At 40.0% G+C, this 20,336-nt stretch overlaps 1 protein-coding gene across 3 annotated transcripts in view; it reads right to left on the minus strand.

Annotated features, from left to right (window-relative positions):
• The window catches only part of nek7 (NIMA-related kinase 7), a 190,118-nt gene that overhangs the window by 113,607 nt on the left and 56,175 nt on the right, over positions 1 to 20,336 (minus strand). For all 3 annotated transcript variants that reach the window (XM_043699781.1, XM_043699783.1, XM_043699782.1), the window contains 2 exons: positions 5,471 to 5,597; positions 3,388 to 3,477 (listed from right to left, as the gene is read on the minus strand). In XM_043699781.1, coding sequence (XP_043555716.1) covers positions 3,388 to 3,450 — 63 coding nt within the window. In that variant the 5' untranslated portion in view covers positions 3,451 to 3,477; positions 5,471 to 5,597. The remainder of the gene's footprint in view (positions 1 to 3,387; positions 3,478 to 5,470; positions 5,598 to 20,336) is intronic.

Here is a 20,336-nt window from a genome sequence, read left to right on the forward strand (position 1 = left end):
GATCTGAGCTACAGGGAGAGGCTGAATAGGCTGGGGCTGTTTTCCCTGGAGCATCGGAGGCTGAAGGGTGACCTTATAGAGGTTTACAAAATTATGAGGAGCATGGATAGGATAAATAGGCAAAATCTTTTCCCTGGGGTCGGGGAGTCCAGAACTAGAGGGCATAGGTTTAGGGTGAGATGGGAAAGATATAAAAGAGACCTAAGGGGCAACTTTTTCATGCAGAGGGTGGTACGTGTATGGAAAGAGCTGCCAGAGGATGTGGTGAGGCTGGTACAATTGCAACATTTAAGAGGCATTTGGATGGGTATATGAATAGAAAGGGTTTGGAGGGATATGGGCCGGGTGCTGCAGGTGGGACTAGATTGGGTTGGGATATCTGGTCGGCATGGACGGGTTGGACCGAAGGGTCTGTTTCCATGCTGTACATCTCTATGACTCTAAGTAACCTTTTAACTAGCTGATAATTGTCAATGGCTGCCAGCTAATTTCTCTTGCCTAGAAAGTCAACTTGCATAAAATTCCCAGATTTTATACTTTTATTCTTAGTTCACCTTTGTTCCTTTTTCCAGCAACACATTTTCAGCTCCTTTTTCCCCTGCCCTAGTTCAATTTTCTTTCCCTCTACTTCTGCTTGGTACTCATTCGGCACTAAATTCACACACACTGATTCACAATCACTGTTCAGTCCTTCCTCTACATTTATCTTAATACTTAAATCTCACTGGTCCCATTTAACCTATTTGTCCACAAACATTTGTTCCATTGTTCACACAAGTCCAAGATGCCATGTTGTTTTACTCATCACTGAACCACAGAATAATGGTGTTATCAAATCGCACTTCTGATATCTGGGTAAACATACACAAACAAGTCTAATGAATGACATGCTGGGAGATGCCCTTCTCCAACACAATCTGTGTTGGTGTGAATTCTCACATGGCTTTAAAGTATAATTCATCAGTGCACCATCAGTGCTCACAAGATGGCTTCCCCCCCTCTCCCCCAACTTGTTCCTGATTTGCTGTTCAATTACATCAAATATGCCAATTTTTACCCTTGTGCCAGGCAGCTAGGTGCTTTCAACTGTCAGTGAACTTTCTGCAGACTTTCCCTTACTATCGCGACAACACCACCTGCTACCTGTTGCCAAGTACTGGAACGCATACAATTTCCTTAATTTCTTTCAAATGTTAGTCATGAATTTGCTGCATTATCATTCTATTAATTCCTTTCTAACTCTAACCTGCAATCAGTAAAAATTAAGTTAATGGGGACATAGAAGAATTGTACTGATTCTGTTTTGTTTATGTGGATGAAAATTTTTAAAATTAAATAGTTTATGGCTTTATCTTGCTTTATTTCTCTGCACATGAGGGGATTGGGGAAGAAAAACAGAGATTGACTATGATTCAATTTTTCCTTGCTCTGCATAAACATTTAACTTACATTCTGAATCTTCAAGTGTGCTAGGCTGACTAAATCAAGTACTTACTTAATTTATTTGAAGTTCAGTAGTTCAGTTCACATTCGTTCATGCAGATGAAACTTTCTTTTTCCAATACTTTAAAAGGACTACTGTCGCCTTCTACGGAATTTCATTGGCAAATAAACTTTAATTCTTCTGGATATCCCCAGATAATTTCCAAGCACATGTTCATTAGCACACATCCAGTAACATGCCCCTTGGCAACATACATGATTTATATTGACAACTCCAAATAATATGCAGTATAGTGTATTGATTCACTGTAATGCAAGATGTGTGAGATTTAATATATATGTACATAAATAGAATTTATAGTTTGTTTAGTGAACTAGAGCAAGTGGGTGTTGATCTGTGCCTCAGAAGGGTTTAATTAATAACTTGTAAGAATTTCTGTAATCATGGTAATTTATTTAGCATATCAGAGAGAGGGAGATTGATAGATCGAACCAAGAGAAAGGGGTTTTGTTTTCATTGGATGAGTTGTATGAGAAATCAATTGTGCATTATGATTCAATTAGTAGGATTCAGAATTTTGTTTAGTTTCGGGGAAACACCCACAGCTTAAAGGAACCTTTTGATTTTTGGTTTGGTGGAAGCTGGATATACGAAACACTTGCTCCAGGAAAAGTGGAGCAGGTTACACTTGCACCAGGTTACAATTATGGAAGGAATATCATTTGAAAATTCCAGACCAAAGTGTTTGGTTAAAACACTGAGGAGTCATTTGATGCATTGCAGAAATTCCCTTCCAGACCCATGACTACCTCCATTTCAAAGGACAAGGACCGCACTTACATGGGACCACCACTACTTGCACATTCCCCTCCAATCTACTCACCATCCTGACTTGTACATGTTTTATCATCCTATCAGTGCAAAATCTTGCAATTCCCTCCCTAATGACATTGTGGATCTATCTACAGTACATCAACTTCAGCAGTTCAAGGAGACAACTCATCATCTTCAAAGGTGCAACTAGGGACAGGCAATAAATGCTAGCCAGTCAGTGATGCCCACACAGCATAAATATATTTTAAAAACTGTATTGTAAAAATCCTTCCCTCTAGTAGAGAATCAAGCAGATTCTCATTCATTCAATCACTAAGAATGAGGGCTAACAATAACTGAGCAATGCACTGGAGTTAATCAACGTCAAGAGAATAAAGATCCTGAAAACCATTTTACCAGACTAATAAAACAATAAAAAATAATGTTTCAACTACCACAGACTAAAACAAATTTACAGGTGAATTACATGTTAAAGTGTCAGAATTAGTACGTACTTGTAATTACACTAATTCCATACTGGAGTCAACTCCGTCAAAACTTCACAGAAGGTAAGCATTGCTTTTTATTCATTCCTGGACACAATTTATGCATCATCATTCTGCCCCAATCATTTCTGCTGATGGTGTTTCATCACAAGGCCAAACTCAAGAACCGTCTAGGAAATGTGCAATGTTGTTTTGGTGAAAATGCACTTGCAATGATTCAGTATAGTCTTGTCAAAAATTATAAAGCAATAAGCCAACTATGTTTGTAATAACATGCTTAGGTCCTGTCAGCCTTGGGTCAATGATAGCTCTTCCCTTGATGTGAAAGGTCACAGGCTCAAGTTCCTTATCACAGTCTTGCGCTGTTCCTTCTGTGCAATTTTATGGGACAGCAGCATTGTTTTCAAGTGCCATTTTCCAAAAAGGACAAAACTGACGACCCATCAGCTGACTCAGGAAAGCACAGAGGTTCCACATCACTATTAAAAATTAAGCAGGAGAGTTCTACCAGCTATCCTTGCCAATATTTCTCCCATAACCAACATAACTCAACAATACATTATTTGGTAACGACTATCCAGTGTCCTGAAATGCCAAAGATAGTTTTTTTTTTTAAAGTAGTACCTGTGATGGAAATGCAGAAACTGCAACATGACCACCAAATTGTTGTGAAGGTTGCTCATCCATAACGTAACAGAAAGAGGATCCTTTTACCTAAGATATTAAAGGGAGCAAGTTTACTAATATAACATCATTACCTTGTCGATTATCCTTCAATAAATTCATTACATGTGCATTTACATTCACATCACAACATTTGGAATAAAACAGCTCTCTCCTAAAATTATGATTCAATTCCAGTTTTGTACCTGCATGACGGAATAAAAGTAATCCAGTTATGTACTAGGACAAGCTCACAGCATTGTTTTTGCCTCCATTTTTATGGGAAGCATGGTGGCTCAGTTGTTAGCACAGCGCCAGGGACCCAGACCCAATTCCAGCCTCGAGTGACTGTCTGTGTGGAGTTTTCACATTCTCCCCGTGGGTTTCCTCCAGGAATTTTGGTTTCATCCCACAATACATAGATGTGCAGGTTAGGTGAATTGGCCATGCTAAATTGCCCACAGTGTTCAGGGATGTGCAGGTTCGTTGCATTAGGTAAAAACAATGACTGCTGATGCTGGAAACCAGATTCTGGAGTAGAGTGGTGCTGGAAAAGCACAGCAGTTCAGGCAGCATCCGAGGAGCTGGAAAATCGACATTTCGGGCAAAAGCCCTTCATCAGGAATACAGGCAGAGTGCCTGAAGGGTGGAGAGATAAATGAGAGGAGGATGGGGGTGGGGGTGGGGGTGGGAAGAAAGTAGCATAGAGTACAATAGTTGAAGTGTTCCGAGGCGGAAGATGAGGCGTTCTTCCTCCAGACGTCGGGTGGTGAGGGAGCGCCGGTGAAGGAGGCCCACATTGTGACATTCAGCTGAATGACAAATCTAAGTACATACTCCTAGATATTTCAGTGCCATATTGATGTACCACCTTGAAGGTGCAATTTTACAGATGCAATTCTAAACTTTTTAAATGACACCTTGACATAATAGCAAACTTGAATTTTACAAAAAATCTAAAGCAATAAATTGATAATTTAAATAAATGTGTAATGAAAGGAAATGGCCATTAATACGTGTCAAGCAGCAGTACTAACAAATAAAATCCCAATTTTTGGCTAATAATAATAATAATAATAATGAGCTGAAGCGCAATAGTCTCGGATCCTAATTCCACGGAGGGGGATTAGATAAAGGCTGAGCTAACAAGTTGAATTTAACTAACACTAATTTAGGCTGACTCTAGAGGCATACATTCAAGAGTTGACCTTGGTGGAATTCATCCAGAAGTGGGGTTCTGAAGCAGGCTACCTTTCAACCTCGATTCCCTGCCTGTTTTATGGATAGATGAAGGAAACATGGATCTATGACTGGCTCACTTTCAGGGTCCACACAAACACACCATCTCTGTCAGTCACTCATTTGTTCACTCCCTAACTCATGCATTCCTTCACATACACAAGATTACACTCTGTCTTGCACATAACCACACACATGACCACTTATGGGTTGAGGGTGAGGATGGAGAAGGGAGAGAAAAGAAGAGAAATCAACAAGAATGAAAAATTCAAGTTAGGCAGGGAAAGGTGTGAGGCAACTATGTATGGGATCTGTTCAATCGTTACTCAGAATTTATACTACATAACTGTCTTCTATTTCCTGAGTAACTACTTTATTAAAATTTTCATTGGAATCCTCTGAAGTCTCTGATTTAAATTGAGGAATTGTGGAGAGATTAGAGGAATTACCCAGTGGAATCTTCAGTTTCCTAAGCAATTCCTTTGGAATCTGCTACTATGCACAACTCCAATCCATGCTGGCAGAAGGTCTGCCTCGGCAGTGGAAATTTCAGGTCAATATCACTGTGCAATTCAACTTTTGAGAGTAGACATATTCTGATAAATTCGCACTCCATTCCTTCCAATGCTAACATTAGAAGGTAGTTTCAAAAATGCTTTTGTAGAAAAAAAGTCATTTTTTCCCCCCAATCAGTTTAAATTGCAATAACTTGTATATTCATTCCTTTTGGCAGTGTTACAAACACTCTGTTGGATGATACCATATTATCGAAAGATGGCCAACAACTAGAGCTATGAATGCTTACCTCTTCTGGATACTGTACTAAATAACTTGAAAGATGGTGAAGATCCACTACTGTTGATATTCTCTCAGTTGTCACCTCTGCAGATCTGTCTCTTTACATGACGTCTTGATAGAAGACCATCATGCTGCTGTAAACATTGAGATGATAGTACAGATTTCAATTCAGTCATTAGCTCTGCCCACAATTGTAAAAACTTAAAAAAATACTGTGAATAATTAATGTACTTCAGTTCAAAATCTAGTTCTGCAGCACTTGATTTTTCAGCGCGAGAGATACTACCCACCCCCATGTAGTTTTCATGAAATCGTGACAACAATTATGATGCTTTATTTTGCACCAGTGTCTTTAGCCACTATTACCAACCAGTGGCTGATGGGTGATGGACTTATACACTTAGTAAATGACTCATAACTCTAATGTGCAACTCACAACTGGTTCAACACATATCCAGTGAAAGACATAGCATGATGAAGAATGTGATAGAGTAGACCACTGAAGGGTAGTAAAGAATGCTTCCTCCATGTCAATCACTCCACAAGTACTTGCAGAACATGTGAACCAACACCAGCAATCAGCCAAGGAAGATGCAACCAATACATCTCCTTTTTGATTGAGCCACCCAACAATCCCAAGTCTTGTTACTGACCATTGCAGCAAAATGGATGCTTCGATACTAAATGCTAACATAACACAAACATTGCAAATGAAAGTTAATCAATCTGTCCATGCAATACTACATATGAAATAAACTACCTTTGTACATTCTTTGTGACTGTCTGGACTCTCCAATCCCAATGGCTGCGACACGGATGGAGGTAAGCAGCTGACTTGCAATGAGGGAGACTAAAGGTAGCCTTGCAGGACAAACTCTCACATCTAAGCACAGAAACGTGATACTGTCCCGACTTTGGGCCATGAGGCCCTGGTTCAAATTCCAGAGGTGTGTCATAAGATATCTGGACTGGTCGATTGAAAACGTAGAAAGTCTACATAAAAATGTGGGTGGCAATAGCCTGGACTGCCTGGCTGACAGGCAACAAGAGAACTGACAGTGTGGGAGGGCAAATGCTGCCCACCTGGAGAGGGAACACCAACTTCATGGTCACTGTTGCCAGTGCCATTCAATCTTAGCTGTATACTGGAGAAAAGACTGCTCTAATATGCAGAGCATTAATATCCCAGCTAGGACAGCCCCAATCTGAACCTGCATGACACGGATTTCAACTTGCAAAAGAGCAGTTTACACTTGCATTGCAACAAGCTGATCTTGTATAGCATCAGTGACAGTTACCACAACAACATTCGAACATTAAATGGTTTCTGCTTGTACTATAGCAGAAGTAGAGGCACTAGTCCTCATGGATTGCCAACAGAGTGTTCTTCTGAAATAGCAACTACTTCATTAGTGATGATTAGCTGCAACCTCTACACAAAGCCCTGTGCCAAGTTGTTGCTGGTCTCCTCCTTGGGAGAGATCAGATTTTCAGGCAGACGAATCAAAAATCGCAATGAACTGGTTTCTCTTGGTCCTTTTAAGGTCCTCATTTAAATCCTCTTTTACCTATCTCACAGTAGAGGCAGTGGAGAAGATCTGGGAAGAAGTGGAGGAAGAAGTGGAGGCAGTTATTAACTTGGTCCTTGGCCTAGTAATCCTCATGGCTGGTATCTCACTACTATAATTGCGTCAGTTGGTCATAGCCCTCAATGATGGGGCTGAAGGCTGTGGTGAACCTGCATCAGCTATTTCTGCAACCTCACCTGTTGTTAATGCTCTTAGCCCTCAAACTATACAGTTTCAGCAGTGCCACTGGGAGTAACGGCCATTGCTGGGAACCACACAGCTGAGGAAATGTGTCACCTTCCCAACTAGAGAATGCGGTCAAGGATCTCAAGGGATCAACCGCCTGGTACTGATGATGCTTAGTGAGAACAGAGGACACCTCATTGTGGGAACTACCAGTGTGGAGCACAGAGAGGGATCATGCAATATACAGCATGGAACAGAGGACCCACTGGCCACTATTAATACATGAGCAGCTGTGGGGAGAAGCACCAAATTGGCCACTTACACAACATAATTCTTCTGTCCCCCACTTTCTGTGCCCCTGGTAAAATGGTATGGAAATAGAAACACAATAGGCAATCTACTTCTTGCCCTTTTATACACACTCCCTACTGTAATGAGATACAACTCACTTCAAGAAGTGGAGGCAAGCCACGGATGGTGTTAATTTTGTTAAAAGAATAGACAATGAATCAATTTTAGAGTTTCATTTGTGAGCCAAAGGAGTATGGAGATTTAGATTAGATTACATTACATTACATTACAGTGTGGAAACAGGCCCTTCGGCCCAACAAGTCCACACCGACCTGCCGAAACGCAACCCACCCATACCCCTACATTTACCCTTACCTAACACTACGGGCAATTTAGCATGGCCAATTCACCTTACCTGCACATCTTTGGACTGTGGGCTGAAACCGGAGCACCCGGAGGAAACCCACGCAGACACTGGGAGAACGTGCAAACTCCACACAGTGAGTCACCTGAGGCGGGAATTGAACCCGGATCTCTGGCGCTGTGAGGCAGCAGTGCTAACCACTATGCCACCGTGCCGCCCACAAGGATTTGTTTTTTTTAAACATGCATTCTCACAAACCTTTAAACGCTTAAGATGACCAGTTCATAGAGTCAGAGATGTACAGCACGGAAACAGTCTGACTCGTCCAAGCTGACCAGATATCCCAACCCAATCTAGTCCCACCTGCCAGCATTTGGCCTTTATCTGTGCATTAGAAAGGTACAGCAAAACACGACTCTTGCCTAACCACAGAAGTTGAGTGACATGCAGAAAGTCTAAACAATCGAAGAGGTCTGGCAATCTATGTGCAGGTGTGGCAAAGAGAAAATTGCTGGAAGCAGTTTTTGGGAAACTCATGCATTTGTTCTGAAGATAGTGACTGTGATTTTAGTTTGCAATTTATTTCAGCTATCACTAGGATAGACAGCACGTGAAAGGAAACATATCTCGTAACTGCACAGATATTTGTAATTAACAAAATAAGTTTCAACTGTCCTCGCCAAAGGGTAAGCAAGGAGCTTCAATGTGAAGATTGTGATGGCTCTTCACTGACATTTGGATGTTTTAAGTATTTATTGGAACAAGAGGGATACTGTGAAGTTGAATTCGTTTTCCCCAATGTTTGTAATGAAATCTTTCTGACTTCTCATTTTGTCACATGGAATGTAGTTTGTGTTATTTTCTTGCATGACAAATAATTTATTGGGTGTTAAAAGCGTAATGGCAGCTTCTTGTGAATACAACATCAAGTAAACACTACAGTTTTTAAAAAAGTTAGAATCTAACAAGTCAAGTTTCACCCTGGGATCATATCTTTCCAATATTAACATCAACTGAGCTCATAAGAGTAGGTGACTGAGGTGAAGATGCTGAAGACACAAAGTACCATGGAAAGGTAAAGACATTCTCTTTCAACCAGGCCATCCTACCACCTTTACAAAACATTAACTTGTACCTGCATATAAAGCTGATATCTAAGTGAATCACTTAAAACTGCTATCAAGAGGTTGAAAGTACATGATTGCCCTTACTCCGTTAAAAATGCACCTTTTGTCAGAGACTGCCCATGCACACAGTCACCAAAGCAATGTACAAAATAAGGCAATATCTGTACATCATAAACATGTGGCAACATACTCTCACCTCATAGGTTAACAATATGATCAAGACATGTTTACAAAATAGTTTGTTTTAAAGAACAGCTACGTTCCAATGGCAAGAGATCAAAAATTTTACTTAATTTTGAATACTTTCAGCACTTCATACATAACTGTGAGTATATTAAGCATCCAGTCGGGATAGGTTCATTTTCACGGATATGCCTTGTCAAACTTAGGCAGAGGGCAGGCAAAGTAGCATTGCATGTTGCAATGTGAAGGTGAACTATTTTTCTGCTAGCAGTTAACTGACAAACCTAATCTTAAAAATATTTATCCAAAATAAATTCAATTTCGACATGAGGGCAGGCAGTGCTCTTCTCTAAAGATTTGCATATCCTTCGCATGAACTGCAATGGAGTCATGAGTGATGTACACAGCATCAGCCTGAACATTTCATAACCTTATAGTCTGAGCATATCCACTGAACTCTTTTGATAAGAGTAAAATTGCACTGCTATTTGAATTCAATCCTTGTGCATTGGGAATGAGCTACACACTACACATATATTGCTCGCTCCATGTCAAAACTCATTTCCTGCATTACAGCATAACAAGCCATCCATGCTCATTTTCATTGTCTCCCAGAAGATGGTCAACTGTGAACCAAAAAGAATACAGCCATTGACTTGTGACTGGAAATGTTATGCTCCATTTTATTAATCAAATTTGCAAATGCTTTTGATACTTTGAAATTAAATTCCACAATTCCATTTTTTTCTAGGACATCAGAAACAAATTATCACTGAGTAAGTAACATCTCTGCAAAAAATGCCCTTCTCACTGACCAATATAAACTGACTAAATACCCCAATAGGCAAAAGACTATATTGAACACCTGTATTCACAAAATGTAGCCAAAACAGTCCAGAAGTTTAATAATTCTTCACCTTTGTTGCAAGATTACCATTGTGTCACAACCGTTGTTCTCATGTGCAGACGAAGATCAACGTTGTTCAGATGCAGTAATATATCTTGACTCTGCCCCTACATATTGGGCAGAATTTTTTTCCCTGCCCCGATCTCCCACCACCTCCTGCACTCATTGAGTATGGACTTGGTGAGGACCATCTATATGAAATGAAGGATGATTCTGAGTGAAGATCTCATCATCTTCTGACCTATGTTTGGTTAAATCCAGGCCGGAAGGGCTTACATGCTGTCAACCCACCCAAACACCAACTAAGGCCTTCAAGGTGACAACTACTGACCACTTAAGGGTTTCTTCTTACCATTACTGGTTAACTGACATGCCATGCAGGCAGCTTTGCCTGCACCCTTGTTGGCAATGGGTGTGATCCCTCACTGATCAAGGGACCTGGCTTCAGAAAAGCGGAGGCTGCTCAGAGCCCGTTCCCTTTCTCTTTCTCAGACTCCACTCACCGGTATTGCTTGAGCTTGAAGGTTGAGTAGTACGTAACACTTACGAAAGTGCAATAGGCTAGTCAACTGAAAGTTTGTGTTGGCATGTATCCTTCTCCCCCCATCACTCAAGGAAATATTTTGACCCTTTATATTCATCTATCTATCCAAACTGATTTCTCATGCTGACATTGTTTCTACTGTTTACAGTGGAAGTAAATCCAAATGCTCGTAACTCAAATTTCTATTGACCTTCATTCGTGTACACTTGAATTAAAATTGCATTGAATTTAAATTATCCACGTGCAATTCAAGGCAAGTTATGAAAACATGTCTTTAAATGGTACAAATCTCAACTCAAATGGGAACTTGAAAAATGTAGAGATGCAAAATTTGAGCACAACAGAGAAGCAAAATGAACTTAACGATGACACATGAGATTTTATCATTCTCACATTGGACTGAGAATTGGGGGGGGGGGTCTTCTTCCATTTATAATTCAATTAAGAACCAACAAATGTCTGTAAATTTGAACAGCTCACATCAGACACTTTCTAGGTTTTCATACAATTGAATAAGATTATTTAACACATTTTACAGATTCACCTGATGTCTCATCCATAACTCTCTAGACTGGCCTCACTGTTATTCTATTAAGTACTAAAATGTCAAAGTGATTTACAGTGAATGATCTCATCACAAAACAGCTCAAATATATCTATATATCTATTTGAACGTGAATTCAAATTATCCAGGATTTTATAAATTATGTCTCAATTTGCAGGACGAAGTGGGGGGGTAGGCGCGTTATTTTTGAACAATCGGGAGATGTCTGAAGGATAAAAGAGGACATTTTGTACTTGTTCTTGTTGGACATGTTTGCTTGTTGCCCAGTCAGTGAGCATAATTTGACTTTGACAAGGTATTCACAGCACAGTAAAAAATGATAGCTGAGCACATGTCCCCTCAATACTGTATTAATAAAGATTGTTGGCTACATTTAAACAGAAAATGTCAACAGTCGATTCGCCTGGGAAAAGCAGCATGATAGCAAAATAAAAACAAATTCAGTAAGTTCTCACTCATAAGGTGCAGGGTTATCAGCTGATTTTATCAAATTGAACTCAGAGCTGAGATCAACTGGAGAGTCATAGAGATGTACAGCATGGAATCAGACCTTTTGGTCCAACTCGTCTATGCTGACCAGATATCCTAAATTAATGTTGTGGTTCTGTTCGCCGAGCTGGAAATTTGTGATGCAGACATTTCGTCCCCTGTCTAGGTGACATCCTCAGTGCTTGGGAGCCTCCTGTGAAGTGCTTCTGTGATGTTTCCTCCAGCATTTATAGCGATTTGTACCTGCCGCTTCCGGAGCAAGCCAGAGGAAACATCACAGAAGCGCTTCACAGGAGGCTCCCAAGCACTGAGGATGTCACCTAGACAGGGGACAAAACGTCTGCAACACAAATTCCCAGCTCGGCGAACAGAACCACAACAATGAGCACCCGAGCTACAAATCTTCTCCTAAACTTTGAACACCCTAAATTAATCTAGTTCCATCTGCCAGCACCTGGTCCATATCCCTCTAAACCCTTCCTATTCATATACCCATCCCGATGCCTTTTAAATGTAATTTTACCAGCCTCCATTACTTCCTTTGGCTCTCGTTTCATACACACATCACCCTCTGTGAAAAAGTTGCCCCTCAGGTCCCTTTTATATCTTTCCTCCCTCACCTTAAACTAGGAAGTCTTTTCGACCTCCCAACCTGGGGAAAAGACCTTGGCTATTCACCCTATCCATGTCCCTCATAATTTAATAAATCTCTATAAGGTCACCCCTCAGCCTCCGACACTCCAGGGAAAACAGCCCCAGCCTATTCAGCCTCTCCAAGTAGCTCAAATCCTCCAACCCTGGCAACATCCTTGTAAATCTTTTCTGAACCCTTTCAAGTTTCAGAACATCCTTCTGAGAAAGTGCATAAGGTATGAGCAGGTAGGGAAAGAGTTAAGTTTAGGGTTGCTTGACAAAGGCTCAGCTAGCATGGGTTTGACCAGATAAGAACTTGCAGTAAACAATGAGGTGCTGGAGGCAAGGATAGCGGTTTAACAAGGTAAAGAACATTCACTGTGTAATGCCAGTTAATAAGGTAAAAAACATCCATTGTGTCGTGCCAGATGGCTTAATCTTTACCGTTGATGCTCGCTGATGGTAACGGTCACCCAATTAATACAGACATTGCTTTATGTGGATGCTGCTCCCTGTAAGTGACTATATAATTCCGTAAGAATCTGCTGTTTGAAAGGCAGAGAACTCATGTCTTTGTGTACGTGGGCGATCGCTTTCTCTCTCTCCATGGCTCGGAATAAAAGGTAAAGATGGTACAGACATACTGCGTTTCTGACTGCTTGCTTCGACTGATAAGGGGATACAGAAACGGGACGACATTTCCTATAGGAGGGAGACCAGAATTACATGCAGTATTCCAAAACTGGTCTAACCAATATCCTATTCAGATGCAACATGACCTCCCAACACCTATGCTCAATGCACTGACCTACAAAGGCAAAAGATACAAATGCCTTCTTCACTATTTTGTCTACCTGCGAAATCATTTTTCAAGAACTATTCACCTGCACTTCAAGGTCTCTTTGTTCAGCAACACTCACCAGAACCTTCCTGTTATGTGTACAAGTCCTGCCCTGATTTGCTTTTCCAAAATACAGCACCTCACACTTATCTAAATTCAATTCCATCTACCACACCTCAGCCAATTCACCCATCTGATCAAGATCCCGAATGTTCTTCGCTGTCCACTACACCTCCAAGTTTGGTGTCAGCTGCAAACTTACTAACCATACCTCCAATGTTCACAGCCAAATCATTTACATAAATGACAAAAATCAATAGACCTAGCACCAATCCTTGGGGCACACAGCTGGTCACAAGCCTCCGGTCTAAAAAGCAACCCTCCACTACTAGCCTCTGTTTTTGACCTTTGAGCCAATTCTGTTTTGAAATGACTAGCTCTCCCTGTATCCATGTGATCTAACCTTGTGAACCTGTCTACCTTGTTGAAACTTGTTGAACGCCTTCTTGGAGTCCATATAGATCACATCCACTGCTCTGTCCCTAATCAATCCTCTTTGGTAATTCATCAATAAACTCAATCAAGTTAGTGAGACATGATTTCCCATGCACAAAGCCATGTTGACTATCCGTAATCAGTTCTTGCCCTTCCAAATACATGTAAATCCAGTCCTTTAGGATTCCCTCCAACAATATGTCCACCATTGATGTCAGGCTCACCGGTCTATATTGCCCTCGCTTTTCCTTACCACCTTTCTTAAACAGTGGCAACACATTAGCCAACCTCTAGTCTTCTGGCATCTCACCTATGGCTATCGATGATACAAATATCTCAGTACAGGGCCCAGCAATCACTTCTCTCGCTTTTCACAGAGTCCGAGGGAATACCCGCGGTGGTCCCGGGGATTTATTCACCTTTATGCATTTTAAGACATCCAGCACCAACTTCTCGGTAATATGGACATTTTTCAAGATGTCGCTATTTATTTCCCTAAACTCACAATCTTCCAAATTGTTCTCCACAGTAAATACTAGTGCAAAACATTCATTTAGTATCTCCCCTCTCTCCTGCGGCTCAAGGGGCCCTATTTTCTCCCTTGTTATTCTTCTGTCCTTAATGTATTTGTAGAATCCCTTACTACTTTTTTTAAACTTCCTTCAGTGATGTATAACTTTGTTTTACTTTCCACTGCACATCTCAGAATGGACACTTATTTCACTTTCAAAAAAATGAGAGGCTGACTGAAGTTTATTCTTCTCCACTACTAGCTTCTCTCCATGTTTATTTTCCCCAATAAAACAAAAACAGTAAAAATTTAAACCTGCTTGAAAAGAACATTTTAGTATCCAAGATTAATAATTTTGCCATATGCTAAAATGCATGCCCTATACTGGCTGGGCATAAGAAATTAATTAATTGTTTTTTGTCAAATGTTTACAGTTTTCTGATAATACATTATTTTCTACAAAATAAACATTGAACTAATAACAGCTTCTAAATAATTTAGATGGTTTGTGTGTTTTGGAAATGCTAGTTTGAAGCACACAATACAAAGCATTGTGCCACAATCTATTTGTTTCCAAATGTCAAAATATGAAACAACACGCTCTACAGTAACATGAGGCAATCCCCAGGTTGCAAATGGGTTCCAGTTGTAAGTCTGTTTGCAAGTTGATTTATATACAAGTTGGAACAGAATGCAGGAAAATATAAAATAGCTGTTCTTAAATACAGGAAAAGTTTGTATGTTGGACATTTAAAATTACACCAGTATGGTATCTTGTTCATAAGTGAGATCCCTGTCATGCAATACAGTACACTTTGTTAGTTAAAAAGCAAAGTTGTCGACAGGGCCCTCAACCACATCCAATCCATCACCTGTGTTTCCACCTTGCCCCTTCCCATCACTCAAAACAGCGTGTTTGGGTTCCACTTGTCCTCACTTTTCATCCCACGAGCCTCAGCATTCAAAGGATCATTCACTGCCATTTCAGACAACTCCAACAGAATGCCACCACCAAACACATCTTCCCCTCATGCCTCCGTCTGCATTTCACAGAGAGCATTTCCTCTGGGAAAACCTAGTCCTTTCCTAGACCACTAACACGCATATACAGACTTCCACCCCCTATCCCACCCAACCCCAATGTCACCTTCCCATGTAACTGCAGAATGTGCAGCATCCACCCCTTCACCTCCTCCCTGCTCACCATCCAAGAGCCGAAACTTTCTTTCCAGGTGAAGCTGCATTTCACCTGTACATCCTCCAATCAGGTGTATTGCATTCGCTGTACCCAATGTGGCTGACTCTACTTTGGAGAAACTAAATGCAGACCAGTGAGCATTTTGTAAAACACCTTCTGTCCATGGACAAGCATGATTCTGACCCTTTTGTAGCTGATCATTTTAACACAGCATCCTGCTCGCATGCCACTTGTCTGTCCTTTGCATGCTGCAATGCTCCAGCAAATCACAGTGCAAACATCTCATCTTCAGACGAGGCACTTTACAACCTTCTGGATATTGAGTTCAACACCTTCAGACTGTGGACCCATTCCAATTCCTTCCCTTTCTTCCCTTCCCTTACTTGTGTTGCATTCTCTGTCTCCCACCCCACCCCCCCCCCCCCCACCCCGCAGTGGGACTATCTGTTCTTTCCATTCTGACTGTAAGACACATAATTTTTCTGCCATTCTCACATTCCAATCGCTTCATTTCCACGATCGGCAACCTTTCTTCCCCCAGTTCTCTACCCCACCACCATTGTACATATGCTGCCCCCTCCATACTTTACATCAGCTGATGAAGAGTCACCTAGACTCGAAACGTTAGCTTACTCTCTCTCAATGGATGCTGCCTGACCTGCTATGGTTTTTGTTTTCAGTTTTGTTTTAATATTAATAATAAGGCTCCCCATTACTTTGTAATTCTTTGTTTTCATCTTAAGCCTGTAACTCCCAACATCCAGTTTCATTCCTCTAATGCTAAGAAATTAGGTTTTTTTTCCATTGTATTAAAAGCAAGTATAAATCAACCAATCACATATTTAAATCAGTTCCAATGCTGTTCTCGGTTCCAAATTTTATACAGTTAAAGGGTTCTTGTGGCACAGTAGTAGTGTCCCTACCTCTGGGCCAGAAGGCTGATGCTCAAGTCCCACCAGCTCCAGATGAGCATCAAAATGTATTTGATCAGGTTAATTAAAAATGAGAGAAATCACAATATTCCATTAAAAAAATACATATACAAGTTGTTCCTCATGCATTTCATTTAATAGGGAGCTTGTTTCAGCACAGCAAATGAAAATTACAAACAAGAAAATAAAAATAATGGTTTGAAGAAGCTGTATTTATAATATTGTATATCAGATATTGACAGTGGAAAAATGAAAATATTCTAGAGTAGATTAAATGTTCAACTTTTACAGGTTAAAATAATTCAAGAGCACTTCAGTAAAAGATTATTTTCTGCAGTTGTTTCAATAACACAGCTGTTTTCTCCTGGGAGCAGCATTTTTTCAAGTAACACTGGGTTTAGGCACACACATTATACTTCTCTCAATAATTCTGCAATAATAATTACATGTTCATGAGTCAATAGTATTTTTGAACTCTGCGCAAGCAATTTATATAATTCATGAAATGTATTTGCACCTTAAACATGCAGCATCAGTCAACGTTTTCGGAGATGCAATCGGGATTAATGTTCAAATTTATAAAAATGTTGCTGGATCTCACAATCACTTCAACTTCACCAAAATCCCAAAAGATAAGTAACTCAACAACAACTGAGTTAGAATGCAATTAGTCCCACTCCCCTATCTTTTTTTTGCAAATAACCTTTAAATATTTCCTTTTCAAGCTCTAACCAGTAGATCACTGGTTTTGCCAATTATGATAAATCCATATCCACTGATTACAAATCCTTTAAACAGTGGAACTAATTTCTGCAATCAAAGCCTTCATAATTTTAAGTAAATTAATTTATCAACCATCTGCGTCAAAAACCAAGTCTGGCACTCCACTTTATAAGGAAACACTGTTGAATTGCTGTCTTTCTGATGAGACAAATTAAGTTCCCTACCTGATTTATGTAAGAAAATAACCCACAGTACGATCGTGAAGCAAAATAGGAATTTATTGCCAATAGCTCATCAATATCTCTTCCTCAATCAGACTATCTAGTCATTTTTATGCCGCTGTTTGTGGATGACGTTGTGGGCAAATTGGTTGCCGTGTTTCTTTCATTTTAGTGATGACTCAGCAAAAACTGGCCACAAAAGTTTGCAATGTCCAGCATTCGGACAAAGCATTTGCTTTTTATTTGCCTTCTCTGGAATAAACTGAACAAAATCAGTCTCTTCAGTCTCACCATTTAAATAAAGTCCCTTAACACTGGTACGATTCGAGCAAAACTCCTCGGAACTGTCTCTAAACCCTGGCTAATGATTAATAGCCTGATATGGCTACAATACTCCACCTGAGGCCAAAGCAATGGTTAAAACTTAACATTACCTCCGTTGTCCTTTGAATACTGCCATAAGATCTTTTACATGTCAACTACAACAACTTGTTATCATATCCAACTTGCACAATTTATATTATTTCAGGCACATAAAATGGCTTTCAAGTCTGTGATCTTTCGTGAGAACTGGTAAAAGTCAAGGAAAATGGGATTGACAAAATATTGGAACAAGAGGAGACAAGAGACGTAATGATGTTAAGAGAGAAGATTCGTAAAAGGATGTAGCAAATTTTACCGACTGTATATGGATTGTAGGAACGCATTTGAGAAGGCTGGTTGACAAAATTAAAATTCATGGAGAGAAGCTATGTGCCAGCTTCAATTAAAAAATGGCTGAAGGTCATACGACAAGTCATGGTAAATATTTCATTTCAGAATGAAGGATGATGGTTGTTTGTCTAAGATTCTGTTCTAGGATCACTTATTTATGTGGATCACCTGTACAATTCCATCTTCTCACCACCCTCTGTGCAAAGGCTTTTCCCCCCCCATCTTCTTCTGGTGATTATCTGACATTTATGTGGTCTAGCTGCCATCTTTCTTCCTGTTTTGGAATCCTTCCTTGTCTTGAAAGCAGTTATCTGAATTATAGCTATATGAATCTTAGCTCTGGTGAAAGGAGCCTTTTAACAAACCCATAATTGGTGAAATCCTGTTATTAAGTGCATAGGCACGGATGAGGGCTTCAATAAGAAACAAAGAGGAGCATTGAAAATGTTGGGCAATATTAGAAATGCAAACTGGACCTCTTGGTGATGAGTGGATGGATCTGTGGTCAGAAGTTCATCACACCATCAATGCAACATTAAGGTTGTAAACAGTCTAGTTCAGCCAAGTTTCTAAGGGAAAGGACAGAAACAGCAGCTAGGTTTGTGACAGGGACTGAAGAATCTGGGTTCAATCTCAATCTAAAAGAAATTTCTACTTATCCAGTGTTCAATCACCAGTGTATGAAATTGAAGACAGTAAAGAGGCCTATAAAGAGGGATGAGGTAGGTAGTTATTATGTGGAACCCGATATGGTTTTAGATCGGATCATGAACAGGAGCATGCAGATGAGGAATACAATGCGCCCCAGGATAGGCTCTTGAAAGCCTCTCAGATGTTGGTACAAGAATCAATACAGTAGCAATTAGATAAACAATGGAATCAGGTAATTTGGTCTTATGCAACAGAATGAATGAAGAAAGAGGTTGAATGAGACGGAGCAATTGAACTAATCAAAAACTTCATAGGCTGAGACTGAAGATGAGCAGTGAAAGATCGTAACATTGTTAGCTGCCATCTTAGTAATGTAGGGCAGGGTGAATATTTGATTGCAGTGAATATATCATGGAATTTTAGGAAGGAGTTGACCAGATTGCATTAATTTAAAAGAAAAGGGAGGTTAAAGATGCTGTGGTCTACTTACAAGAAATGAAGGACCTTGTGTTCCATCTGGATGACAATGGCATATTTGAAGGGGAGGAGAGCAGCGTCTGAACAAAGGGGAAGTTCAATAATATAATCTAACATGGCTTTCAAGGCAGCAGTTGTGTGGTGTAGAATTTTAGTAAAAACCAGGGCAAGAGAAAGAAGATGTGTCTGAATCAAAACACACACTCAGTAAAAGAGTAGGGGGTCTGGGGGCATCACGTTCATGGACCAGGAAGTCCAGGTTCAAGTAACGCCCTCAGGATATGATTCTTATAGAGGTATGTCATGACATGTCCAAATTGGCTGATTATTAAAAAAAAGCACAGCACATATCAACAACAAAAATATTCTTTTGATGAGAATAACCACATGATTTCTGTCCTTCAAGCAGGGACACAATTTTAGTTGAAACTAATGACAATTATTGGCACAAAATTATTCAACATATGTGAATTCAGAATTTATAACACTGATTAAATCCTGTCATTGCACTGGTTAAAACATTACACACAAAAGGAAATGTACATTCATTCACATTTTGCAACAATTCAACAGGCAACAAAACAATATATGATGAAAAATCCAAGCAAGATTCATACAATTTTACAACTTTCTTCCTATTATGTCTTTAAAATGGTCAAACAGTCATACAAAGTGGCTCCCCAGAGTCAAATGATTAATCTCTTGGTTTTCAGCTGGTTTTGAGATTAGCACATCTTAGGAAGAAATCACAAGAGACCATGAAAAACTAAATGAACATTTCCAATAGTAAACAGAAACTCCTTAGCAATAGTTCCCCTGGATGAGTGAATTGCACTTCCAAGCTCAACACAATCCGAAAATGACAGCTCATCCCAAGTTAATGGCTGACAGCTAAAAGCTAATTGTGGTCGACACCTTTGTAATCATTAAAAACACAGAAATAGAGAACACACACCAGATCATCAACGCCACACTCACAGGAATCCGATTCACTAGAGAGGAAGAAACGGTCAACCAACTCACATTCCCAGACGTGATGGTACAGAGAACACCTAACAGAGAATTCACCACAAAGGTATACAGGAAAGCCACACACACAGACCAAGTCCTGAACTACGAAAGCAACCACCCCAACACACACAAAAAAGTTGCATCAAGACACTATTCAAAAGGGCCACAACACACTGCAGTACACCAGAACTGCAAAAAAAGGAAGAAAAACACCTATACAATGTATTCGCCAAAAACGGATA

This window comes from Chiloscyllium plagiosum, chromosome 11, assembly GCF_004010195.1.
Source record: "Chiloscyllium plagiosum isolate BGI_BamShark_2017 chromosome 11, ASM401019v2, whole genome shotgun sequence".
Lineage (NCBI taxonomy): Eukaryota > Metazoa > Chordata > Chondrichthyes > Orectolobiformes > Hemiscylliidae > Chiloscyllium > Chiloscyllium plagiosum.